Raw genomic sequence first — 26,444 nt, 5'->3', positions numbered from 1 at the left:
AGCAGGACCCCACGGGCCCAATGCTCTTCTGCTGATCCCACTGAAGCTGAGGGATGGTGCGCACGCCCACTCCGGTCTTCCCCTAATGCTCGCAAGCATTCTTCTAGCGCCAAAAGCCTAAAAAAGCCAGGCCACCCCATCTGGGGGCCGGTCACAAAATGGCAAAGGAAACATTACAAGAATTGGGCAATGCTGGAAGAAAGAGTTGGGAAGTTGGAGAAGGGGAACCCCACGACCCCTATTTATAGCTGCGCCGGGCATAAAGCTTCAAGCTTTTCGAAGAGCGGAGGCTTGTATCGCCCGTGACCAAGCGGCGCTCCACGAGCAAAGGATGTCCTCAGTCCCCGCGCCAAGACACGACCGAACGAAATAAAGCGGTGCAGCATCGGCCCTGGCCGGATGCCCTCGAACGGCGCGCCGTAAAGCAACCAGGAACGCTGGGGCCAAGGCCCTACGTACGGGACAGCACAATGGGAGCACTAGCTGCCAAGCAGCGGGTGCCACCGTTGCCCTGGCCCCCCCAGTGCGTGGACACGTCTTGTCCTTTACACAAACAAACGAAGAGGCGCGCGCCTCGAAGTACTCCCCCCACGGGCGTACTATCCCCGTCTGACGAGTTGTCACACCCGCCGGGCCGGCGCCCAGGCTCGCCTGGCGGGGGCACGGCAGTCTCCGATCACATCAAGGGAGAAATCGCCAAAATACCCTTTGGCCGAATCCATCAACTCGACCAAAGCCTCGGGGGCTACTGTCGGGTGCCACAATTAGGGACACCCTAATTGGGGTACTAAGATCGCTTTAAAAAACACATACACCTGTTAAAGCAACTGGGCCCACGAAGGCCCACGACCTGCTTCCCGTCCGGAAGAAAGGAAAGGACTCAAAGAAGCCCAGCGTGCGGCCCATTCACATTCCCCTCGAACCCACTGACCAATCTCCGCCTCGTTCGAGGGTCCCTCTCGGTTCTGCTGGGCAATCTCCGTCTCGCTCGAGGGTAGCGAAACTACCCCCGAGCCGAAAACCAATCTCCGCCTCGCTCGAGGGTAGTGGATATACCCTCGAGCGGGTAACTCATTCTCCGCCTCGCTCGAGGCCGTCCTTCGGCACAAAGGACAAACGGCTCCGCCGCCCAACCGCTCGCCGTACGAAGGCATTCAAAGCCAGCCACTCCGCCACGGCTCAAATGACGGGCGGCGCCAGACCGCCGCTCCCGCGGTGGATGTGACCGACATCCCATCCGCTGACCCCGGTCACCGCTTCGCCACCCCGGTCGCTGTAGCAACACTGTGGACATTCAATGCGGGGCAAGACAAGTTAGCGCCGCCCCCGTTGCTGTTCTGCCGACATCAACCATCCGGACTCACCTCCCGCTGGGGAAGGGGTCCGGCGATGTCACGTGTCCTTCCGAGAGGGGCACTCTGCATGCACGGGCAGGACCCCGGACCTCCCCCTTGTGGGGTCCGGGACTTCCACGCGCTCCCGGACCTTCTAGTGTGCACGCTCACACTCCGACCAGGGGGTCCGGGACCATCCCACGCCATTACTACCACCGGGACACTGCAGGACGACCGGCGCAATCTTCGCGGGACCAAGGACGGAACCCAGGACGACAACGACGCGCGCCGCCTTCCCACAGTACACTTTCTACAGTGTTCGACCACAGTACCCCCGCGATTTAAGGGGAAACGATGACTTCCATATCCCCACTCGTGTGCACCGCCCTTCCTTGTGACTATAAAAGGAGGAGGTGGGCTTCCTTAGGCGTGGTGGGCGGCAGGTTCTCTGGTTTTTCTCCCTCAGAAAGGCCTCAGCACTACTGAACACTCACCTCAACCGACTCCACTCCTAGCAGAGACTTGGGAGCTTCCCTCCCTCTCTCGCTTTGCTTGTATCCCCTACTACAAGCACTCCGGGTGCAAGATAATACAGTGCCCTCGCACACCCCCTTTGCTAGACGTACGGCCCCGCGGCCGGAACCAGGGTAAACCGTGCGTTACTATGATTGCCTCTTGCATCATCATCTGGGACGAGAAAACACGCAGCATTCACCAGTTGGGATCCGGGCCCCCGGGCCGGGACACCGACACTTCTTTTGTTTTCAACCATAGATTTGAATGACACCATTTTATATTGCTTAGGGTAATTAACCTTGTTATTGATGGAATATGTTATGTTTGCTTTTACTCCATAAATGACTTCCCAGTAAATAGAAAGTGAAATGATTGTTTTCCTGACTTAAGTTTATTGAAAAACCAACTTTTTAGTGAAGGAAAGCTATACTCAAGCACTTCACTAATTTCAACTACTGCATTGCATATAGAAATAATATCGTTAGTCGACGGAATGTACGATCTTATCCAGGAACTAGACGGGAATATTTCTGAAGCCCAGATCAACGTTGCGGAATCAACTGAAGTCCTGAATCCAGATTCAGAAGAGCTAAAGCTTACTAACTTCGTAGACGTCACTAAAGGCAAGCCCCGGTGCATAATCCTATTATTTTATGCAACTTTTTATACTTATTTTCTTATGCATTTAAGTGATTGGAGTTGAATGAAAACCTAGATGCATAATCTTAGGCACCTATTGTTTGAATACTAGATGCTATGCTAATAGGATCGGTAAAAGTCGAGTGATTTCCTGTCACTCGCGAGCTTTATAGGAGTTGATTGTTTACATTCCTGCAATCACTATAAGGATCACGGACAGATTTGGTCAACCTCTTCATTTGAAATCCGTCTGTGTTGATGAATCTGCTAAGGCCGCAGTGTGTGGTAGCGGTGGTTAAGCATTTGAAAGTACTAGCCACATGCCGTAAATATGGTACGCGGCAAGCCTAGTAACTTCTCGGCCCGGCAAGTGGACATACCTCCCACTCTCTCTTAGAGATAGGAAAATATATATTAGTTGCACAACATCACAGGTACAGATATGTGGGATTCTCTGTAGTCGGGGAGAGTGGCACTGATTCATGAATCGGAATGAGAAGCCAAAGGTTGCTTGGGAGTGACTCAACAGTGCTCCAAGCGTGTGTGTTAGGTTTATCCTTGCAAGGTTTGAAATTCGATTCGGAATCGTCTGCCTCTCACGAAGATTGAGACTGCTTAATCCCTTTGCTGCATAGAGTAAGAAGTTGAACAATGATGATCTCAATATGGTTGGATGCAAACAATTTTCTACCATGCTGGTATAGATATGTGTTTACCTAGAATAATTAATGAAACTAGAATCTGGAAGCTAAAACTTGAAATTAAGGATATACTCTTAGTTGCTTTTCAGCAAAAGTAAACCCAGAGCTTTCACAAGCCTTTGCATGTCTAGTTAAAGGAATATTTTATACCCTTTTTCGGGTAAGCCTTGCTGAGTATTTGTATACTCAGTCTTGCTTGTAACTTTGTTTTCAGGTAATTTTGAGAATACTTGGTGAGATTGACGTCATGTACGGGCTTCATCATGATGTCATATATCGTTGCTAGTTGTCGTTTTCTTCTTTTGATTTTTGAGTTACTCTACCTAAATTCTTAAACTTAGTTTGCAATAACTTTTACTATTAAAGTTGAATTATGGTTATTGTAATCTCTAGACTCACCTTCATGTGAGGTATGTTGTTTCGATCCGAAATTCAGTGGTTTTATTGGGATTTTACCCGTCAGACTGTCAAATTATTCTGTCTTAAGTGCGTATTAACCTTTTTAGTGATATTAGTGATGGTTTACGCATTTAATCCGGACTAATTTTGGTGGTTCCGCCACACCGACTTCCGAAGAAAGTTAATTTCCAGGCTCCCGAAAGTTCCCAGAACTTGCCTCGACACCTAGTTTCCGAACAAGGTCACCAGCGGGGTTATGGAGATGTGCCGGGCTGTAATGTCACCCAGCCCCCAAGCAGTGTCACTGCCGTAGCCATGGATATGCGCCGAGTGGTTGCGGCGTCTAGACCCTGAGGTACTGGCGGGGTCACAGAGACATGCTAGGTAGTAACGGCGCCAAACCCCCGAGCGGGGTCGCTGGCGGGGTCACGGAGACACGCCAGGTAGTAACGGCGCCCAGCCCCCGAGCGGGGTCGCTGGTGGAGTCACGGAGACGCGCTGAGTGGTTGCGGTGGCCAAACCCTGAGGTACTGGCAGGGTCGTGGAGACATGCTGGCCAGACCCCGTTGTCCTTATATTGCAATAGTAAGTAAAGTCAATCAACTCCTATGATCTCGCGAGAGGCAGGAAACCACTCGACTTTTACCGGTCCTAGTTAGCGGGGCAACTAGTCGAAATAAACTAAGGTGAACAGTATATAGGTACCTAGGAGTATGTTACTACGGTTTCAACCAACTCCTAAGAATGTAAATGTGCAAATAAAATTATTACTACACATATCAAATAGTTAGATGTAAATACGAGCGAAAATAAAGGGATTCATGCACCAGGGCTTGCCTTCCTTAGCAAAGTTAGCCTTGGGCTCTTCCGAATATTGGTCCGGGTCTTGATTAAATTCAATTAGATTCAAATCAGTTAAACTCAAATTAGCTTCATTCTTTTCAATCTCGGACTCGAGAATAGACTTGGAACTTCCATCAGCAGGAGCGGTTGGTTATATATGAATGCAAAATGATCTTTGTTACAACACGATACAAATACTTTTGTTTCCTTCACGATAAAGTTGCAGTCCAATAAAAGTGTTACTTAGGTGATGTACTTGTTTAACTTGTTTTACTGAGCAGTCATTTATAGAGTAGTTAGTTTATTTACTTTACTTCATTAAATGAACTGGGTGGCAGTTTTAAATTTCTAGACAAAACACACAAGGATATTGCCATAAATCAAAAGAGAAGCTAGAATCAAGTTCTAGTGCTAAAAATTTTACACAAAATAGTGGACATACTCTAGAGCTTATAGTAAAAATTTCAGGTAAAACAGTAAGATATGCAGTCATGAAAAATGATTGAAATAGGGCAGGGTAGAACCAAACTAAATTTGTACAGACTGTGTCGGTGTTTACCGCCAAGCTTGCTTAGGGATATCCTAAGCAGTAAGGTTTGTAGGTAGGGATCGACTGTTCTGGAACTCGATGGTACAAGGAACACAAAGATTTAGACAGGTTCGGGCCACGAGTTTGTGTAATACCCTACGTCCTGTATGGTTGTTTGTATTGCCTTAGGTGTTTATGATGTTTGGAGGGGGTCCCTGCCCGCCCTTATATATCCGGGGGGACAGGGTTACATGGAAAGTCCTAGCCGAGTACAGTTAGAGTCCTACTACAACACAATCAGGTAGTTTTCTTTGTGCTGCAGCTAGTTCTATGCCTATCCAGGTAGTTACAAGAGAGGTAAGGTATCTATCCCTTACTCTAGAACATTCTATGCCTATAAGCAGTCCCGCTGCCTCGGGTCTGACAAGCCCCCGAGCTCTTCATAGCCGAGTCCTGCAGGCGTCGAGTACTTGGCTGCTGGGCGTCTTCGAGTACTTTAAGTAGTCAGAACATCCTTCTGGTTGCTTTTGGGCCTTCCTTTAGATACGTCGAGTAGTCCTCCAAGTACTTCCGGTTGCTTCGAGGCTGTGAGGTGCTCAAGCAACGAAATCTTGATCATATATGGTGCGCGAAGTAGTCGCGCTCCATATGGAGTAGCCCCCGAGCCTTAGGTTGAATCATAGAATCAGGCTGAGGGTCACTTCAGTCTTTCTCCTTCATTATTTTCCAAAAAAATTGAAAAATAAATCTTTGATGCACATATCCCGCAGCCCCCGAGCCTTAAATCAAAATCCCTTATACTGCAGGTAGCCCCCGAGCAAAGATTTGGAATTAAGGATTTAAGACGTGGCATCAGATTTTATTCTTCAGAATATTTGCAGGATTCATCAGATCTGGTATCCGAAAAGACCTCTTTTTCGTGTAAAAGATCCCAGAAAAATAATACAATTGGATACGCCACACTGATTGCACCCGAAATAACGTCATAAATAAAACCGGGATTTACGGCTCTTTACTGTGTGCTCACATGGGACTTTACTATATGGAGAATCTGCATTATTGCATCCTTGAATGCGTTCGTGAATGCTGTCACTGTAGCACCACGGGTTGTCCTCCAGTAAGGTCCCTTGTGGCTATAAAAGGTGGGAGAGAGGTATTAGCTAGAAGCACCAACGTGTAGAAGCCATGGCTTATCTTTGGTGTTCTTGCTCTCGCCCTCCTGAAGCATGTGTTGTCCTTTCCAGCAAAAGATGCTAGAAGAGAACTTGCGAGTGACAAGAGAAATCCCTGCTACCTCATCCTGCAACCCCAATGCTCTCATCGAATCAATTCTGGACATCATGTCCTTGCATCTTCCAATGAGGTAAGTTCTCCGAGGACTGCTTGCAGGTATGTGTGTCGTGTTCTTGGGGTTGCCTGTTTCTGGGTGCCCAAGAACTGACATCTCTAGTCAGGAGATTTAATCTTGTCACAACGTATTCAGGGAGAAGGAGAAATTTCTCCGCAAGGTGCTACAAGAGATCTTGCGAGGCAATTACTATAATCTGCCTCCAAGCTCTTGAAACTTTTCTCCCGAAATACGAGTATCATTATTCCCTTGATGGGAATAACAAGTTTGTACTTTGTCACAGCCTCGGGCCGATCTAGCTACAGCAGGCTTTGCTCAGGAAGCCAAGAAGTGTGCGAGCAGACCCGAGTCGTTGTAAAGTTCGTTAGGAAAAAGTACTCGAGTTGTAATATCGAGTAGTTGTACTGTATTGAGTTCTTTTCCTTATTCTAGAATGTAATCCCAGTCGAGGAAAGGAGAATCGAGTAGTTGACTAGGGATGTGAGTGTTTTCTTTTTCCAGAATGTAATCTCAGAAAAAAGAAATGTCTCAAAAATCCCGTTTTTTCCGTGATTTGCAGCGGACTGTTGGCCTGTTTAGTGTTTTTACCATGGTGCCACCGCTATTATAAAATGAAACTGTAACTAGGTTTTATCCCACCGGCCGCCATTCACTTTTACTGCTTAGGTCTATTCTTGCCTTCAAGCCCCCAGATCTAAAATTTCCTGCTCTCTCTTGCTTCCCAATCCGCTCCTAGGGTTTAATCAGTGTATGCGCGTGAAGCGTTCTATTGATTTCCGGATGGCACCGAAGAAATCGAGTAAGGGAAAGGGTGCGGCTGCAGAGCCAACCCATGAGGAAGGTTGGGAATCAAGTAAGTGTTCCAGATCTGACTTGGAATTCCTAGTTAAGCAGGGCTTTTTGCCATCAATATCAGTAATCCAATGGCGTCCCGCACTTGGTGACGCCCGTCCATATGAAAATACGGGCGAGATTATTGGATTTGTTCCATATTTTGAGCGAGGGTTGGGTCTTTCCAGCTCTACTTTCTTTTCTGGACTCCTGTATTATTATGGGATCCAGCTTCATCATCTTACACCTAATTCTTTTGTTCATATATCTGTCTTCGTACACTTGTGCGAAGCTTTTCTGGGCATCGAGCACCATTTCAACCTTTTCCACCACCTTTTTCATCTTAAGCCCCAGCCAAGTTTGGCTAGACTAGATGTAGTTGGTGGGGTAGGGATTCAGCTGCGACAGAGGATGGATAGTGGCCGCCGGGTCAACAACCGTCCATGACGGCCTCGCCGCGACTACGAGCCCGGCAACGACCTTGACGGCTTCTCCGCCTTCTCCAGTCGGCTCCGGGCCATCCAATGGCCTGCCACCTTCAAGCCTACAGAGATCGAGAAGTACGACGGCGAGTCGGACCCTAAGACATGGCTACGCACCTATTCCATCACCGTCCGAGCTGCGCGCGGCGGCAACGACATCATGGCCGCCTACTTCCCGGTCATGATGGGTCTCCAAGCTCTCAACTGGCTCGAAGCGCTCCCTGCCGACTCCATCAACAGCTGGCAGGATCTCTGCAATGCTTTTGTCCAGCACTACCAGGCATCCTGCATGGGTCCCAAAACCAGATGGGATCTGGCCAGCGTCAAGTAACAACCGGACGAGTCCCTCTGCGACTACATCAAGAGGTATTTTGCTAACCGTAAGACCATTACGGAAGCTGATGATAGGGACGTCATCCACTACTTCAACGAAGGCTTCCACAACATCGAACTGTGGAGGAAGATGTTCGAGACCAACCCCAAGACCGTGGGCGACATGATGACGGTCGTCAACACGCACGCCGACATGGAAAAAGCCGAGCGGGCCTACCACCGGCACAAGAACGACTACTCCGAGCGTCCCCCTCAGCGGGATAACCGCTCAGAACGCTACTGCGATGGTCGCCCACCTTGCCACGGGAAGAAGCACGACCGCACCGAGTCGTCCAAGAACCGAGACTGCAAGCATGGCCCCGAGAACACCATCGCCATCGCCGAAAGGTCCCAGTTCCGCTCAACCCTCAACCAAGCGGACCTGGATCGGCTCCTGGATGGCAAGTGTCCTTGGCACAAGGACGCAAACCACACATCCCAGGAGTGCCGAGCACTTTCCAACGGCGTCAACAAGGACGAAGACCCCAAGCGACCCCGCTGCGACGACCACAATAGGCCGGGTGGTTCCAGAACTACCCAGGCACGCCCACGGAGGCGCAACTCGCCCAGGCGAGATGACGACGAGCAGAGGGAAGATTCCCCAGGGAACTTCCAGGAAGAAGACAGGGTCGTCAACTACATATACGGCAAGCCATCATGCTGGCGTAAACTCAAGCTGGATGATCGCGAAGTCAACTTGGTGTTCAAACACCCGGTTGAACCCCTCCGGTGGTCGGAAATGCCGATCACCTTCGACCGCCGCGACCACTGGGTCCACCTACCCAGGCCGAGTGCCTACCCCCTCGTGGTTAGCCCGGTGGTGAGCCAGATCTGCCTGGCCAAAGTACTCATCGATGGTGGTAGCGCCCTCGACATCATCTTCGCCAGCACGTTGCAGAGCATGGGCTACGACATGACATCCCTGGTCCCATCCGACCAGGACTTCTATGGCATCATCCCTGGAGCCGGGTCGACTCCGATCAGCCGGGCCATCCTACCGGTCACCTTCGGCACCCACGACAACTACCATACCGAGTACGTCAACTTCGAGGTCGCCGAGTTCGAGACTTCCTACCACACCATCTTGGAAAGACCCTCCCTCACCAAGTTCATGGCATTCCCAAACCACACGTATCTTCTCCTGAAGATGCCATCTCCAAAAGGGGTCCTCTCGGTCTATGGAGATCTACAGACCTCCTATGCGTGTGAGGCCAAGAACATCGAGCTCTCTGACACCCTGGAACGATCCAGGAACTCGGTTCTTGTTGCCCAGGCAGCACAGAGCCTCCCGGTGGACCAGCAGCACATTCCTGCCAAGGAGTCGACTTTCGAGTCGCAGCTCGCGCCAGTTGTGGCAACCAAGACCATCGTCCTCCGGGACGATGAACCGCACAAGACTGCCGTGATCGGGGCCAGCCTTGACTCGGCGTAGGAAGGCGCGCTCACCTCCTTCCTCCGAGAGAATTGGGACATCTTGACATGGAAGCCATCTGACATGGCCGGAGTCCTAAGGGAGGAGGCTGAGCACTCCTTAGATCTGGACAAGAAGGCGAAGCCCGTCAAGCAATGGCTCTGCCGCCTCGCTCAAGATTGGAAGGAGGCTATTAGGGTAGAAGTAACCCAGCTCCTAGCCGCTGGTTTCATTAGAGAAGTCGCACACCCAGATTGGTTGGCAAACCCAGTCCTTGTAAAAAAGAAAAATGGCGAATGGAGAATGTGTGTTGACTATACAGACATCAACAAACACTGCCCTAAGGACCCCTTTCCTCTACCACGCATCGACTAGGTCGTCGACTCGATGGCTGGCTACGTTCTACTTTCTTTTCTTGACTGTTACTCAGGGTACCCCTAGATAGCCCTCAAGGAGTCGGATCAAGAGAAGACGTCCTTCATCACCACTTCGGGGCATACTGCTACAACACCATGACGTTCGGCCTCAAGAATGCCAGCACAACCTACCAGAATGCCATTCAGAGATGCCTCCAGGGGCAGATCGGGCACAACGCCAAGTCCTATGTCGATGATGTCGTCGTCAAGACAAAACGTAATGACTAGTTCATTACAGACCTCTCCGAGACATTTGAAAATCTCAGGAAATTCAAATGGAAGCTCAACCCGACTAAGTATGTGTTCGGTGTCCCGTCTAAAAAACTACTCGTCTTCATAGTCAGTAGCTGGGGCATCGAAGCCAACCCCACCAAGGTCAACGCCATCAGGTTCATGAAGCCTCCCAGGAGCAAAAAGGACCTGATGAGCTCACAGGGTGCATGGCCGCCTTGAGTAGGTTCATAAGCCGACTCGGCGATAGAGGCCTGCCCTTCTTCAAACTTCTCCGGAAGTCAGACAAGTTTGAGTGGAACGACGATGCTTCCAAAGCATTCCAGGAGCTCAAGGATTTCCTCACTTCGCCGCTCGTCTTAACGGCACCAGAGGACGAGGAAGTCCTCCTCCTGTACATTGCCGCCACTACTAGTGTGGTGAGTACTGTCCTAGTTGTCGAGCGCGACAAGCCGGGTCACATCTACAAGGTACAGTGACCCGTCTACTTCATCAGCAAAGTACTCGACGAATCCAAGGCTCGCTACCCACAAGTGCAGAAGCTGCTATATGCTATCCTCATGACGTCAAGAAAGCTCCGGCACTACTTCCAAGCTCACAAGATCAAGGTGGCCTCATCATATCCACTCGGCGACATCCTCCACAACAAGGATGCCAACGGCAGAGTTGTCAAATGGTCAGTAGAACTTGGCGCATTCTCAATTGAATTTACACCGCGGTCCACCATCAAGTCTTAGGCGCTGGCCGACTTCATTGCCGAGTGGACCGAGATCCAAGATCCTCCACCTGACACCAAAGCCGAACACTGGATCATGTACTTCGACAGCGCCCTCAACCACGATGGAGCCGGCGCTGGAGTCCTCTTCATCTCCCCGAAGGGTGAACAACTCAAGTATGTCCTCCAGTTACTCTTCAAGGCTACCAACAACGCTGCTGAGTATGAAGCTCTCATCCACGGTCTCCGGATCGCTATCACACTCGGCATCAAGCGCCTGTTAGCGTATGGCGACTCCAAAGTCGTCATACAACAAGTCAACATGGATTGGGAGTGCACCAAGGAAAAGGTGGATGCCTACTGCAAGGAGATCAGGAAGCTCGAAGCCAAGTTTTACGGCCTGGAGATTCACCACGTCCCAAGGGATGACAACGTGGCAGCCGATGTCTTGTCCAAGCTTGGATCCAAACGATCCATCGTACCACCCGGTGTGTTCGTCCAAGCACTCAACAGCCCTACGGTCAAGATGGAAGAGGAGCCTCCTACAAAGCCTGACCTGGTCCCGGCCATAGGGCAGGAGGTCCTAACCCTCGACATCGACTGGCGCTCCCCAATCATCGACTTCATCAAAAACAACAAAAGCTACCCAAAGGGAATGAAACACGAGAAGCTTACTCGCCAGTCAAGCAACTATGTTGGGCACTCGGCTTCCTCAGGAACCCTGTGCAAATGCGTTACACAGGATGAAGGAGTCCGACTCCTTATCGATATCCACTCGGGTATTTGCGGCAACCACACAGGCGCCTCGACCCTCGTGGGAATAGCCTTCCGATCAGGCTTCTACTGGCCCATAGCCTTGGCTGACGCCAGAAACATCGTCAGGTGATGTCCCGGGTGCCAGTTCTTCTCCAAGCAGCAACATGTCCCGGCTCAGGCCTTACGAACTATACCGCCTTCTTGGCCTTTCACTTGCTGGGGACTCGACTCGGTGGGACCCCTAAAGATGGCCGTCGGCGGATACAGTGTAACACCCTGATATAAATTCCAGCATTTATCAATAAATTTAATTGGCTTTATTTATTTTCTAAGGTTTATTGTGTTTAGTTGGCATTTAATTTAATTTTGTTTCACAAGTAATTAAAAATTTGTCTAAGTTTAAATTTTTTTGTGTTGCATTCATGCTGGTGCATACTTTTATTTGATTGTGGTTTGAATTCAAATTCATATTTGAATTCAAACCTGTTTGAATTAGATTTAGAAAGGAGAGAAATAGAAATTAGAAAGAAAACCCAAAACCCAGAAAGCCCAAAACCCAGAAAACCCAAAAACCCTCTCAGCCCGACCCAGCTCCCAGCGGCCCAGTTCGCTCGGCCCAAGCGCGCGGCCCAGCGCTCGGCTCACCGGGCCCGCTCCACCCCGGCCTGCTTCGCTCAGCACGGCCCGCTTCGCCTCCCGCTTGGCCCAGCTCCGCACGGCCCGCCCCGCGGCCTGCCTCCGCCTCGCGCCCGGCCCGCACGCGCTCCCCGCCTCACCCGCTGACCTCCCGGCCCCACTGGCAGGTTCTTCTCCCCCGCGCAGCGCTCGCACAATGTCCGCGCGGCGTCCCCGGCCGTGATCCCCGGGATCCCCTTCCGTAACGCCGAGCCGAAATCCCTGGACTCCGGCTCTATTTGACCCCCGTGACCCCTCCCCTTTCACAGCCGCCGCACGAAGCCCTAGCTCCGCCCGCTCGCACAGCTCCGCCGCGCCGAGTCCCTGCACCCCCTGCGCCGCCGTGGTCCTAAAGCCCCGCCGCGCCCCCGCCACCGAGATCCACCGCCGAAGCTTCGTCTTGGGGCCAGGTTCGCCCCCGGACTCGCTGCCCCGACCGCAGTTCGCGCCTGCGCCAATTTTGGTCATCGGAGCTCCGCCGTGCCGCCGCAAATCCGCGCCTGCACCACCGTTCTTCCGTCTCTACGCACCCCAGGACATTCGCGTCGCGGTAATGAAACTTCCTGTGCCCTGTTACCCCTTATCTGCTCCCTGCACCGCGCACGATTTCTCACCGGCGTGACTCCGACCCGCCCCGCCACTGCACTCGCTCGCCGCCGTGCCACGGCCCTGCGCCGAGGCCGTGGTTGGGTTAGCTAAGCGGTGCGCGTTCCCCTGGACCTAAAACCTGGTCGAGTTGAGCCCTGTAACGCCACTTGTGGCGAGCTCCGGCGAGCTTCCGCCCCCGCCGCCGCGGAGCAGAGTCGTCGGCGGGAGAGCGCCGCCGCCCCACGCACCAACTGCCCTGCGCCGTCCGATTAGGAACGGGCGCTCGAGATTAGATCACCCCCCGGTTAGATCCGAACCACTCGATCCAGATCCGACGGCCGAAAATCAAACGTATCCCTTCGGCCTGTACCTTTTGCTTAAGAGCCCTCCAACTATCACTGAATAAACCCGCCGTCCCTGGTAGTTCAAAAGTGTTTCCAAATCCGCCCCTGATTTATTCGTTTTGGCCCCTGAGCTTTTCCCTATTAGAACCCGCCGTCCAGGCCTGCCTTTTTGCACGTTGGACCCTAGATCTTTAGTTTAATTACGTTTTAGCCCTCGGTTTTAGCAGAAAAGCCCCTGGAACTTTAGTTTTCTTACAAATAAGCCCCTAGAACTTGTTTTTGGCCTAGTTTATGCGTTTTAGCTCCGTTTTTAGCGTTCTTTATGTCCACGCGATCGTTGTAACGCGTAGAACAGTATTGGAGTAGTTTAGTGTGCTGTTTTTATGTATTGATGTACTGTTTCTTAGTTTTTTGTTAATGTTTGTTTGTATGCTTATTTTCGTGCATTGTTTTGGCCATGTGTTCGTGAGTAGACGTTGATCCATCTGAGGAGCCCCAGTACCAGTACCCGGAGCACCCGTCTTCCGAGCACTTTGAGCAGCAGCAGGAGCAGTACGAGGAAGGCAAGTATAACATGAACAACCTATCATCTTTAAATACATTTTCATACTGCATTTTAATACTGTATGCCTTTAAGGATTTCCTAGCCAGTTTATATCCTTTAAATATACCTTTGGGTTGCATTTTGGTTAGTTGTGCTAGGTTGCTGCGCTATCACACACTTTGGTCCTTTTTAATTAAATTGATTAATGGTTTACTTGAATTTAATTCTGAGAGTGGCACTCTGTGTGGCTTGAGTGGCTCACGTCTCGTTAAAATTGGCTTTTGTTAGAAACATGGTTTAGGGGGCCAGCACGGTGCTTACTGCCTGGTTGGCCACTCTCCATAAGGACCGGTTCATAGAGCGACAACCTGGGACAACAGCGCTACCACAAGGCTAGAATGGGATAGACTTGGCGTAATAATTAAATCTTTTTGGTTTGGAGTAACTTACCTGCGGGGCAAGAGTAGTAAGCTTCAATGGTCCCTGCTCCTCCGGCTGGTCTGTGCTTGGTTTGCGTACCTGTGCTTGTACCCCCGTGAGGTGGGCCCCATCGTCGCCGACCTAACTCTCGCGGTTACGCCTTACCAACGAGATTCTTTGTAACGGCCTCGTAGTGAGTCGCTAGTCATCTCACCTAAGGAAGTGTGATGAACCTCTAGCGTAGCTCACGACTTGTGGGTAAAGATGTGCAACCTCTGCAGAGTGTAAAACTGGTATACTAGCCGTGCTCACGGTTATGAGCGGCCCAGATCCTCCTTTTGATTAGTGAAGTTATCTCCTTCCGACGGGGGAGGTGCTTCTCGGGGTTACCTTGGTGGCTTGGTTTTGGTTTGGTTCTCAGTAGTAGTGTAATTAATTCTGATTAATTATTATGTAACTGGGTCAATGGTAATTCATCAACTCGTAGTAAATAGCTTTAATAAAATTTTGCCAACACTTAAAAGCTAATGCAGTTGAGTCAGCCAGCCTAGAGCCTCATAGTTTGTGTTATACTTGTTGAGTACAAGTTGTGTACTCACCCTTGCCTCTTCTCTACTTTTTCCTCTTGGCTACGCTACTGCTGCTCAGTTCCTGCCGACACGAGGGAGTTCGTCCAGCGCTACCAGGACTACGAGGACTTCTAGGTGTTCGTCTCCCAGTCGACGTCCCTGTGGCGCCCTGCTTCAGCTTCGGAGAGCTTTATCGTATTTTGTACTTCGCTTCCGCTGTATCAGACATTTTTGTCATTAATGTAATAATTAACATTCGTATACGCTTTATTATGTCTTTTTACGTGATATGTGCTATGATATACTGTTCATTCTATTGTATATATGTGTGACATGATCCTGGCACGTATATGATTGCTCGGTTTATGTTCTTTTATAAACCGGGTGTTACAGAGTGGTATCAGAGCCGTATCGACTGTAGGACGAAGCCTAGATAGAAACTGGTCGAGTTTTAGGACTTCTTCTCTCTAATCCTTGTCTGCTGAAACTATTTTACTATTATACCCATTGACTTCTATGACTTTTACCCTTCTTGCCTTGATTTCTCTCTCTGAAGAATAGTTCTCGTAGATTTGGCCTGAATCAGTCATCTGACCACCATGAGTTAGCTAGGTGACCTTTTTATAATAACATGATAGCACGTTCTGCGACGCGTTGTGTTAGTCGAGTCTATTGCTAAACTCGGCTAAGTTGTGAAAATTGTCTGCTTGTTATTATGCTACATGTTTGATTTGGATTTTTGAATGATTGCATAGCTTAGTAGCTTAATTTTGTTTAAAGAAAATCACTCTGATGTTAAAGTTAACTAATTAATAAAATGAGTTAGATCGTTGGGGGTAAAACAGTCCACTCTATTCTGTCTACTTTATCATGACTGAGTCTTTTTCCGCAAAGAGTTATCATATCCATCTGAATTTATTCCTGCAATATCCTTACTCGTGAAATCTTTTATTCAAATCAGATGGTGAACACCAGGAGCACCGGTTCGGGTTCTGGCCAGCAGCAGGGTCAGAACAACCAGGGTACCGGGATCCCGATGCCTCCGCCCTTGACTCCGGAGCAGTACTTCCAGCTCCAGATGCAGATGATGGCTACCCTGAACAACACCGTTCAGGCTCTTCAGCACGCTCACACTCAGCCTCCGCCTCCTCCACCGCCGCAGCCTCGCGACAGGCGTGCTGAGTTCCTGAGGGGTCACCCGCCGACGTTTTCTCACACGTCCGACCCCCTTCAGGCTGACGACTGGCTCCGTGCAGTGGAGCGTCAGCTGGACATCGCCCAGTGCGATGATCGTGAGCGCGTCTTGTACGCAGCAGGACAGCTGCGAGGGGCAGCTTTGGACTGGTGGGAGTCCCACCCAGTCCATGACCGCGAGTCTCTCACTTGGCTCCAGTTCAGGGAGCGTTTCCGCAGCCACAACGTCCCCGCGGGCGTTATGAAGATGAAGCAGAAGGAGTTCCTTGCACTGAAGCAGGTAATCTTAAGTATAATCATTCAGCGTTTTCTTTTGAGCTAATGCCCCTTGTTCTATCCTTATGAATCTTGAGTTAATCTTTCGATATCTATCTGTCTTTGTGAATTCAGGGGACTATGTCGGTCACGGAGTATCGTGATCGCTTTCTTCAGCTGGCACGCTACGCCCCTGCCGAGGTTGCTGATGACCGCAAGAAGCAGGAGCACTTCATGGAGGGCCTTGAGGACTACCTCCAGTACGCGCTGCTCAACCTCCGCTTCGACGACTTCAACCATCTGGTTGACAGCACGCTCAACACTGAGCGCAAGCACTTGGAGATGGAGGACAAGAAGAGGAAGGTTGTCCCCGTTGCTTCCGGCAGCAACACTCGTCCTCGACTCCAGCAGCCCCAGCAGTATCAGCCTCTGTACCGGCCTCCTCAGCAGTACCAGCAGAGGCCACCGCAGCAGTACCCGCCTCGACAGCAGCAGCAGGCGGGGCAGGGCCAGAGGTTGCCGGCACCTCCGGCTCGTGCTGCTCCACCGGCACCGCAGGCTCCACGTCCGGCAGCTCCTACCGGACAGCAGGCTCAGGGACCTCCTCGCACCTGCTTTCACTGCGGCCAGCCGGGGCACTACGCCAACGCTTGCCCCCGGAAGGCGCAGGCGGGACAGCAGGGGCGCCCAGCTCAGCCCAGGGCGCCAGCACAGGGCAGGGTGAACCACGTGACGGCCGAGTCAGCGGCCGAGGCTCCCAACGTGGTTATTGGTACGTTCATGGTTAATTCATATCCAGCTACAGTGCTTTTTGATACTGGTGCTACGCATTCCTTCATTACTCAGTCTTTTGTCGAGCATCATGGTATTCATACTAGCACATTAAAGAGGTGCCTGTTAGTATCTTCACCGGGAGGACAGTTGAGGTCTCACACTTACTGCCCGAGAGTCAGTGTTTCTTTGAGGGGAGTAGAGTTCTGTACTTATCTGATGGTGCTAGACACCAAGGGCATTGATGTCATTCTGGGAATGGAGACTCTGGCCAAATGGGGAGTTCGGATAGATTGTGCTCAGAGGACAGTCTTATTATCAGCTTCCAGTGGCCAAGAGGTTGTTATCAGTGCAGTAGAGCCTTCTGGATTTCTTCATCAGATGGAGGCTAGACCCACGGACGGTATTCGCGTGGTGTCTGAATTCCCGGATGTCTTTCCGGATGATTTGCCAGGTATGCCGCCTGAACGCGCCATTGAGTTTTGTATTGATCTCTTGCCTGGCACAGCTCCTATTGCAAAGCGGCCCTACCGTATGGCACCTATAGAGCATGAAGAAGTCAAGAAGACTATTGATGAGTTGCTAGCCAAGGGCTATATCCGTCGCAGCTTCTCTCCTTGGGCTTTTCCATTATTGCTGGTAGATAAGAAGGATGGCTCGAAGAGGATGTGTGTCGATTATCGGGAGCTGAATGCAGTTACTATCAAGAACAAGCATCCACTGCACCGTATTGAGGATCTCTTCGATCTGCTTCGAGGTGCTCGTATATTCTCGAAGATTGATCTTCGTTCGGGTTATTTTTAGCTGAGGATCCGTCCTGGGGATATTCCGAAGACGGCATTCACCTGCAAGTACGGGCTATATGAGTATACAGTCATGTCCTTCGGCTTGACTAATGCCCCGGCTTACTTCATGCATCTGATGAACATGGTCTTCATGGATTATCTGGATGTCTTCGTGGTGATTTTCATTGATGATATTCTGATCTTCTCCAAGACAGAGGAGGAGCATGAAGAGCATCTGAGGCTCGTGTTGCAGAGATTGAGGGAGCATCAGCTGTATGCCAAGTTCAGCAAGTGCGAGTTCTGGATTGACGAGGTGCCATTCCTCGGTCATGTTATCTCTCAGGGAGGCATTGCTGTTGATCCGAGCAAGGTGAAGGATGTGCTCGAGTGGGAGACACCGCAGACAGTAAAGGAAGTCAGGTCTTTCTTGGGCTTAGCTGGATATTATCGGAGGTTCATCGAGAATTTCTCGAAGATCGCGAAGCCTTTGACTTCTTTGCTAGAGAAGAATGTGGCATTCATATGGACTGATGAGCGTCAGATGGCCTTTGATGAGCTGAAGAAAAGGTTGACTACGGCGCCAGTCCTGACTCTGCCAGACCAGACGAAGAGGTTCACGGTATATTGTGATGCTTCGAAGGATGGTCTTGGGTGTGTTCTGATGCAGGAGGGCAGAGTGATAGCTTATGCTTCACGGTAGTTACGTCGGCATGAGCTGAACTATCTCACTCATGATCTTGAGTTAGCCGCAGTTGTGCATGCTCTGAAGATTTGGAGGCATTACTTGTATGGGCAGCGGTGTGATATCTACACTGATCACAAGAGCCTCAAGTACATTTTCACGCAGAATGAGCTGAACATGCGGCAGAGAAGATGGTTAGAGTTGGTCAAGGACTATGACCTGGAGATTCACTATCATCCGGGCAAGGCCAATGTTGTGGCAGATGCTTTGAGCAGAAGGAGTTATGTCAACATGGCCGTTGCTTTCCAGATGCCACCAGAGTTATGCGAGGAGTTCGAGCAGTTGAGTCTGGGTTTCTTGCATCATACCTCCAGTGCAGCGTTTGAGGCAGTACCGACTCTAGAGTCAGAGATCAGGCAGCATCAGAAAGATGATGAGAAGCTGCAGGAGATTCGTGAGTTGCTCAAGAAGGGCAAGGCTCCTCATTTCAGAGAGGATGATCAGGGTACCTTGTGGTACAAGAACCGGATCTGCGTGCCTGATGTGCATGATCTCCGGAAGTTGATTCTGAGTGAGGCCCATGATACAGCATACTCTATTCATCCGGGCAGCACGAAGATGTACTATGATCTGAAGGAACGTTTCTGGTGGTATGGGATGAAGCGTTCAGTGGCAGAGTACGTGGCTATTTGTGACACTTGTCAGCGTGTCAAGGCTGAGCATCAGAGGCCAGCAGGTCTGTTACAGCCTTTGAAGATTCCAGAGTGGAAATGGGAGGAAATCACGATGGACTTCATTGTTGGATTGCCTCGTACTCAGAAAGGGTACAACTCCATTTGGGTAGTAGTGGATCGTTTGACGAAGGTTGCTCACTTCATTCCAGTGAACACTACTTACTCCGGTGCTAGACTTGCGGAGTTGTACATCTCTCGGATTGTCTGCTTGCATGGTGTGCCGAAGAAGATTATATCTGACAGAGGGTCTCAGTTCACTTCTCATTTCTGGGAGCAGCTCCATGATTCGTTGGATACGAAGCTGCGCTTTAGTACGGCTTATCACCCTCAGACAGATGGGCAGACAGAGAGAACCAACCAAGTGTTGGAGGATATGTTGAGAGCTTGTGCTATTCAGTACGGTACTAGTTGGGATAAGTGCCTGTCATATGCTGAGTTCTCATACAACAACAGCTATCAGGTCAGTCTGAAGAAGTCTCCCTTTGAGGCATTGTATGGCAGAAAGTGCAGGACTCCTCTCTATTGGGATCAGATTGGTGAAAAGCAGCTCTTTGGCCCTGAGATCATAGATGATGCAGAGCAGATGGTTCAGGCTGTGCGAGAAAATCTGAGGATTGCACAGAGCAGACAAAAGAGCTATGCGGATGGCAAACGGAGAGACCTGACTTTCAGTGTCGGTGATTATGTGTACCTGAAGGTGTCTCCGATGAGAGGAATCCGCAGATTCAATGTCAAAGGGAAGTTAGCACCTCGGTATGTGGGGCCATTCAAGGTGCTAGAGCGGAAAGGCGAAGTTGCTTATCGCCTGGAGTTACCTCTCAGTCTCTCGGGAGTTCATGATGTCTTCCATATATCTCAGCTGAAGAGGTGTCTGCGAGTACCCGAGGAGCAGGCACCCCTGGATGGAGTAGATGTCCAGGAGGATCTGACTTATACTGAGCATCCGGTGAAGATTCTGGAGACGTCAGAGAGGGTTACTCGGAACAAGTGCATTAGGATGTGCCGAGTTCAGTGGAGTCACCACAGTGAAGCTGAGGCTACATGGGAGCGAGAAGATGAGCTAAAGAAGACATATCCAGATCTCTTTGCTAGCCAGCCCAGCTAAATCTCGGGGACGAGATTTCTTTAAGGGGGTAGGGTCTGTAACACCCTGATTTAAATTCCAGCATTTATCAATAAATTTAATTGGCTTTATTTATTTTCTAAGGTTTATTGTGTTTAGTTGGCATTTAATTTAATTTTGTTTCACAAGTAATTAAAAATTTGTCTAAGTTTAAATTTTTTTGTTTTGCATTCATGCTGGTGCATACTTTTATTTGATTGTGGTTTGAATTCAAATTCATATTTGAATTCAAACCTGTTTGAATTAGATTTAGAAAGGAGAGAAATAGAAATTAGAAAGAAAACCCAAAACCCAGAAAGCCCAAAACCCAGAAAACCCAAAAACCCTCTCAGCCCGACCCAGCTCCCAGCGGCCCAGTTCGCTCGGCCCAGCGCTCGGCTCACCGGGCCCACTCCACCCCGGCCTGCTTCGCTCAGCACGGCCCGCTTCGCCTCCCGCTTGGCCCAGCTCCACACGGCCCGCCCCGCGGCCTGCCTCCGCCTCGCGCCCGGCCCGCACGCGCTCCCCGCCTCACCCGCTGACCTCCCGGCCCCACTGGCAGGTTCTTCTCCCCCGCGCAGCGCTCGCGCAACGTCCGCGCGGCGTCCCCGGCCGTGATCCCCGGGATCCCCTTCTGTAACGCCGAGCCGAAATCCCTGGACTCCGGCTCTATTTGACCCCCGTGACCCCTCCCCTTTCACAGCCGCCGCACGAAGCCCTAGCTCCGCCCGCTCGCACAGCTCCGCCGCGCCGAGTCCCTGCACCCCCTGCGCCGCCGTGGTCCTAAAGCCCCGCCGCGCCCCCGCCACCGAGATCCGCCGCCGAAGCTTCGTCTTGGGGCCAGGTTCGCCCCCGGACTCGCTGCCCCGACCGCAGTTCGCGCCTGCGCCAATTTTGGTCATCGGAGCTCCGCCGTGCCGCCGCAAATCCGCGCCTGCACCACCGTTCTTCCGTCTCTACGCACCCCAGGACATTCGCGTCGCGGTAATGAAACTTCCAGTGCCCTATTACCCCTTATCTGCTCCCTGCACCGTGCACGATTTCTCACCGGCGTGACGCCGACCCGCCCCGCCGCTGCACTCGCTCGCCGCCGTGCCACGGCCCTGCACCGAGGCCGTGGTTGGGTTAGCTAAGCGGTGCGCGTTCCCCTGGACCTAAAACCTGGTCGAGTTGAGCCCTGTAACGCCACTTGTGGCGAGCTCCGGCGAGCTTCCGCCCCCGCCGCCGCGGAGCAGAGTCGTCGGCGGGAGAGCGCCGCCGCCCCACGCACCAACTGCCCTGCGCCGTCCGATCAGGAACGGGCGCTCGAGATTAGATCACCCCCCGGTTAGATCCGAACCACTCAATCCAGATCCGACGGCCGAAAATCAAACGTACCCCATCGGCCTGTACCTTTTGCTTAAGAGCCCTCCAACTATCACTGAATAAACCCGCCGTCCCTGGTAGTTCAAAAGTGTTTCCAAATCCGCCCCTGATTTATTCGTTTTGGCCCCTGAGCTTTTCCCTATTAGAACCCGCCGTCCAGGCCTGCCTTTTTGCACGTTGGACCCTAGATCTTTAGTTTAATTACGTTTTAGCCCTCGGTTTTAGCAGAAAAGCCCCTGGAACTTTAGTTTTCTTACAAATAAGCCCCTAGAACTTGTTTTTGGCCTAGTTTATGCGTTTTAGCTCCGTTTTTAGCATTCTTTATGTCCACGCGATTGTTGTAACGCGTAGAACAGTATTGGAGTAGTTTAGTGTGCTGTTTTTATGTATTGATGTACTGTTTCTTAGTTTTTTGTTAATGTTTGTTTGTATGCTTATTTTCGTGCATTGTTTTGGCCATGTGTTCGTGAGTAGACGTTGATCCATCTGAGGAGCCCCAGTACCAGTACCCGGAGCACCCGTCTTCCGAGCACTTTGAGCAGCAGCAGGAGCAGTACGAGGAAGGCAAGTATAACATGAACAACCTATCATCTTTAAATACATTTTCATACTGCATTTTAATACTGTATGCCTTTAAGGATTTCCTAGCCAGTTTATATCCTTTAAATATACCTTTGGGTTGCATTTTGGTTAGTTGTGCTAGGTTGCTGCGCTATCACACACTTTGGTCCTTTTTAATTAAATTGATTAATGGTTTACTTGAATTTAATTCTGAGAGTGGCACTCTGTGTGGCTTGAGTGGCTCATGTCTCATTAAAATTGGCTTTTGTTAGAAACATGGTTTAGGGGGCCAGCACGGTGCTTACTGCCTGGTTGGCCACTCTCCATAAGGACCGGTTCATAGAGCGACAACCTGGGACAACAGCGCTACCACAAGGCTAGAATGGGATAGACTTGGCATAATAATTAGATCTTTTTGGTTTGGAGTAACTTACCTGTGGGGCAAGAGTAGTAAGCTTCAATGGTCCCTGCTCCTCCGGCTGGTCTGTGCTTGGTTTGCGTACCTGTGCTTGTACCCCCGTGAGGTGGGCCCCATCGTCGCCGACCTAACTCTCGCGGTTACGCCTTACCAACGAGATTCTTTGTAACGGCCTCGTAGTGAGTCGCTAGTCATCTCACCTAAGGAAGTGTGATGAACCTCTAGCTTAGCTCACGACTTGTGGGTAAAGATGTGCAACCTCTGCAGAGTGTAAAACTGGTATACTAGCCGTGCTCACGGTTATGAGCGGCCCAGATCCTCCTTTTGATTAGTGAAGTTATCTCCTTCCGACGGGGGAGGTGCTTCTTGGGGTTACCTTGGTGGCTTGGTTTTGGTTTGGTTCTCAGTAGTAGTGTAATTAGTTCTGATTAATTACTATGTAACTGGGTCAATGGTAATTCATCAACTCGTAGTAAATAGCTTTAATAAAATTTTGCCAACACTTAAAAGCTAATGCAGTTGAGTCAGCCAGCCTAGAGCCTCATAGTTTGTGTTATACTTGTTGAGTACAAGTTGTGTACTCACCCTTGCCTCTTCTCTACTTTTTCCTCTTGGCTACGCTACTGCTGCTCAGTTCCTGCCGACACGAGGGAGTTCGTCCAGTGCTACCAGGACTACGAGGACTTCTAGGTGTTCGTCTCCCAGTTGACGTCCCTGTGGCGCCCTGCTTCAGCTTCGGAGAGCTTTATCGTATTTTGTACTTCGCTTCCACTGTATCAGACATTTTTGTCATTAATGTAATAATTAACATTCGTATACGCTTTATTATGTCTTTTTACGTGATATGTGCTATGATATACTGTTCATTCTGTTGTATATACGTGTGACTTGATCCTGGCACGTATATGATTGCTCGGTTTATGTTCTTTTATAAACCGGGTGTTACATACAGTCACATATTCGTGGTGATTGACAAGTTCACGAAGTAGATCATAGTCAAGCCAGTGACAGCCACTACAGCAGCCAAGGCAGCCGAGTTCATTGAAGGAGATATCACACCGATTCGGGGTGCCTAATCGGATCATCACAGATCTGGGTACTTCATTCATGGGCTCCGAGTTTTGGGACTACTGCCAAGAAAGCTGCATCGACATCTACTACGCTTCCGTGGCGCATCCCAAGTGCAATGGCCAAGTTGAGAGGGCCAACGGCTTGATCCTCCAGGGGCTCAAAGTCAGAATTTTCGACCCGATTAAAAAGTATGGTGCAAAGTGCCTCCAAGAACTACCCAGAGTAGTTTGGGGACTCCGCATGCAAAGAAGCCGGGCTACCGGCTACTCACCGTTCTTCATGGTGTATGGTTCTGAAGCAGTCTTGCCATCGGACATAGCTTTTGGTGCTCTGCGCATCCAGAACTACGACGAGAACGAAGCTGATGCAACTCGATGTACCGACATCGATTCGGCAGAGGAGCACCGCCTGACGGTCTCCATTCAGCACGCGAGATATGAGGAGCAGCTCCGGCGCTATCATGATTGCAACGTCCACGAGCGCGACTTCAACGTCGACGACCTAGTTCTGCGATGAATCCAGTCGACCACCAGCGCTCACAAGCTGTCTTCCCCATGGGAGGGCCCCTTTGTAGTCAGTGGGATAGTGGTTCCAGGAACCTACCACCTATAGAGGCCAGACGGTACTGACTTGGGCAACCCATGGAATATCGAACACCTGCGTCGCTTCTATCCGTAGAAGCGTAGGAAATGCAAAGCTATGTACCCATCTACTCATTTAATAAAGTTTGTTATATTTTACATATTGCATTCTGCTTACTCTTCGTTCTTTACCGAGACGTATCAACACGCTCGGGGGCTGCGTCTCGGCCACCCAGCCAGTCCCCACTCGGAGTTCGACCAGTCAGACAAGAACAACCCGGTTCATCTTTACTGAACACAGCCGAGTACGTCCAGGAACCACTCTGTGTCACCCTAACTAAATGTGCACATTGAAGATCTGCTCTCAAGCACTACTCAAAGGGCTCAGAGATCACTTTCCACCTACATGGCAAATGTAGGAAAGAACTCGGACCGCGGGCATAACATTAACATCAAATAAATTAAAGCATTATTTACATAAATATTGTTCTTAGCTGGTTCACTCTGACCAACTTTCTTTGCAGCAAAACAAATAAAACAAACTCCTGGAGACCGGCAGCCTACAGCTCGGCCACAACGCGCTCGGCGATCTCCAAGACGGCAGCGTGGTTGGCCTCCCATTTTGCGTCAGGGCAGTCTTCGGGGACGCCGTCTCCCACCGGGTCCAGATCTGCTTCCAGGAGGTGGGTCTTCACGAGACCCAGGGTATGCTGCACTGCATCCTTGGCAGCTCCCCTGATGCAGGCCTCCATTCGGCCGCAGGACGCCTCTAGCCTCTCAGCCAGGCTCTCGGCAGCCGCCATGCCCTCGGGCTCGAAAGCCCAAAGCAATGCCTCCAGCGGCCTACTCAGGCGATCCAGCATCGCCCGGCCCTGCGCCGCCTGCTCCTCCGCTTCTGCAAAAAGCACCCGGCTGGGTCAGCCCAAGCCAAAGAACATGACAGAAAGAACATAGCAGTATGATCTCCTGGTCGTACCTCACCGAGCCTGCTGCTACAGGCGAAGCTTCTCCTCGGTGGCGGCCTCCCGTGCCTCAGCCACCTCTCAGAGCTTCTGCAGCTACTCGTTGGCCTTGGTGCATGCCTCCAGCTCTAAACAAAAGCAAGTCAGAAACAAAACAATGCGCAAAGAACTCGGCAGACATGGCTCCGACTACATACCGAGCTTCTCCTTGCGCAGAGCATCCTCGGCCTTGACCTTGTCGGCCTCCAGCTGGCGGCTCCGCACCTCCAGCTCGGCCACCCTAGCCTCGAGCCCCGCCACCCGACCGATGGCGGTGCTCCTCTCAGCCAGCTCCTGGGCGGCCTGCTCCGACAGCTCTACAAGAGTCTCATGAACAAATACGCATTACAAGACAGCGCCTGCAAGAACAAGTGGGCTTCACAAATGGAGCAAGGCAGGAGACTTACCTCAACCAGTCCCTGGGCGAGCTTGGCGGACGCCACGAGTTTCCCTGAGACCGTGCCGTCCCCCTCCTCGTCCTCACCCTCATCGGCCTCCTCCTTCGCCAATAGGGGCCTGGCCCCCTCGGCGGACTCGGCTCGGATCCTCTCCGCCTCGATGGCCGGGACCTCCGTGGTCCTGACCACCTCAATGGCCGGGTCCTCCAAGGGCCCGACCTCAATATCCGCCGCCCCTTCGTCACGGGGCAGATCCTGCATCTCTACGTCACGGGGAGGACGGGAGACCCTATTACTGGCCTCCTCCTCCTCCTTCTTCTCTTCCTCCTCACGGCGGGTGCGACTCTTCGCCGGTCTCGCCCGTGGTGAGGTCAGCTTCGTGGCATCACAAGAGCCACCCTCATTGGACGACCCCTCCGCCTTCCTCTTGGCGCCGTTGAGCATCGCCCTCTTACACAAACAACAAGGGTGCTAAGAATGACTCCAGGGAAAAAAATCATGACAGAACAGGTTCAAGATTGTGGAACTTACACGCCGCTGCGACACAGTAGGAACTTTAGCCTCAGCGATGCGGTCGGCGGAGTCCCAGAGCCAGCGCGCGGGGGCGTCACTTCCCTGCGCAATTGGCCCAGCACTTGGGCCGCCTCCTTCTCGTCTTGGGGGCTGGCAGATGCCGACACCACCTCAGTAGTGGCGGGGGGCGCTGATGCTCCCCAGACTTTGCTCGCCCCTTCCAGGTCGAGCTCCTCAGCGTCTGCTGCGGCACCGCCAACCCAGCCTTCGATAGCTGGATCTTCTTGATGGCGCGGAGCGTCTTCCTCCTCAGGGCGGCCGACGGTGGCGGCCCCGAGGCTCCGGAGATC

At 51.3% G+C, this 26,444-nt stretch overlaps 2 protein-coding genes across 2 annotated transcripts; both read left to right on the top strand.

Moving 5' to 3' along the window:
- The first annotated feature begins 7,782 nt into the window (after nucleotides 1-7,782).
- Nucleotides 7,783-9,426, top strand: LOC120653453. Its single transcript, XM_039931204.1, has 2 exons — nucleotides 7,783-7,949; nucleotides 8,031-9,426. The coding sequence occupies exons 1-2, from the start codon at nucleotides 7,783-7,785 to the stop codon at nucleotides 9,424-9,426; spliced, it is 1,563 nt and encodes a 520-aa protein (XP_039787138.1).
- A 14,211-nt stretch (nucleotides 9,427-23,637) lies between these two features.
- LOC120653452 lies at nucleotides 23,638-24,117 on the top strand. The gene has a single exon (XM_039931202.1). The coding sequence runs from the start codon at nucleotides 23,638-23,640 to the stop codon at nucleotides 24,115-24,117; it is 480 nt and encodes a 159-aa protein (XP_039787136.1).
- Nucleotides 24,118-26,444: the final 2,327 nt, after the last annotated feature.

The sequence above is a fragment of the Panicum virgatum genome, chromosome 1N, assembly GCF_016808335.1.
Source record: "Panicum virgatum strain AP13 chromosome 1N, P.virgatum_v5, whole genome shotgun sequence".
NCBI classification, from domain to species: Eukaryota; Viridiplantae; Streptophyta; class Magnoliopsida; order Poales; family Poaceae; genus Panicum; species Panicum virgatum.
Note: the sequence above shows the minus strand (reverse complement) of the source record. Positions and strands in the feature narration are given on the sequence as shown.

Coding starts and splice junctions, on each gene's coding strand:
- LOC120653453 (XM_039931204.1), top strand. CDS start 7,783: ATGGCCGCCTACTTCCCGGTCATGATGGGTCTCCAAGCTCTCAACTGG. Junction 7,950..8,030: donor TGGGATCTGGCCAGCGTCAA/GTAACAACCGGA, acceptor AGCTGATGATAG/GGACGTCATCCACTACTTCA.
- LOC120653452 (XM_039931202.1), top strand. CDS start 23,638: ATGGGCTCCGAGTTTTGGGACTACTGCCAAGAAAGCTGCATCGACATC.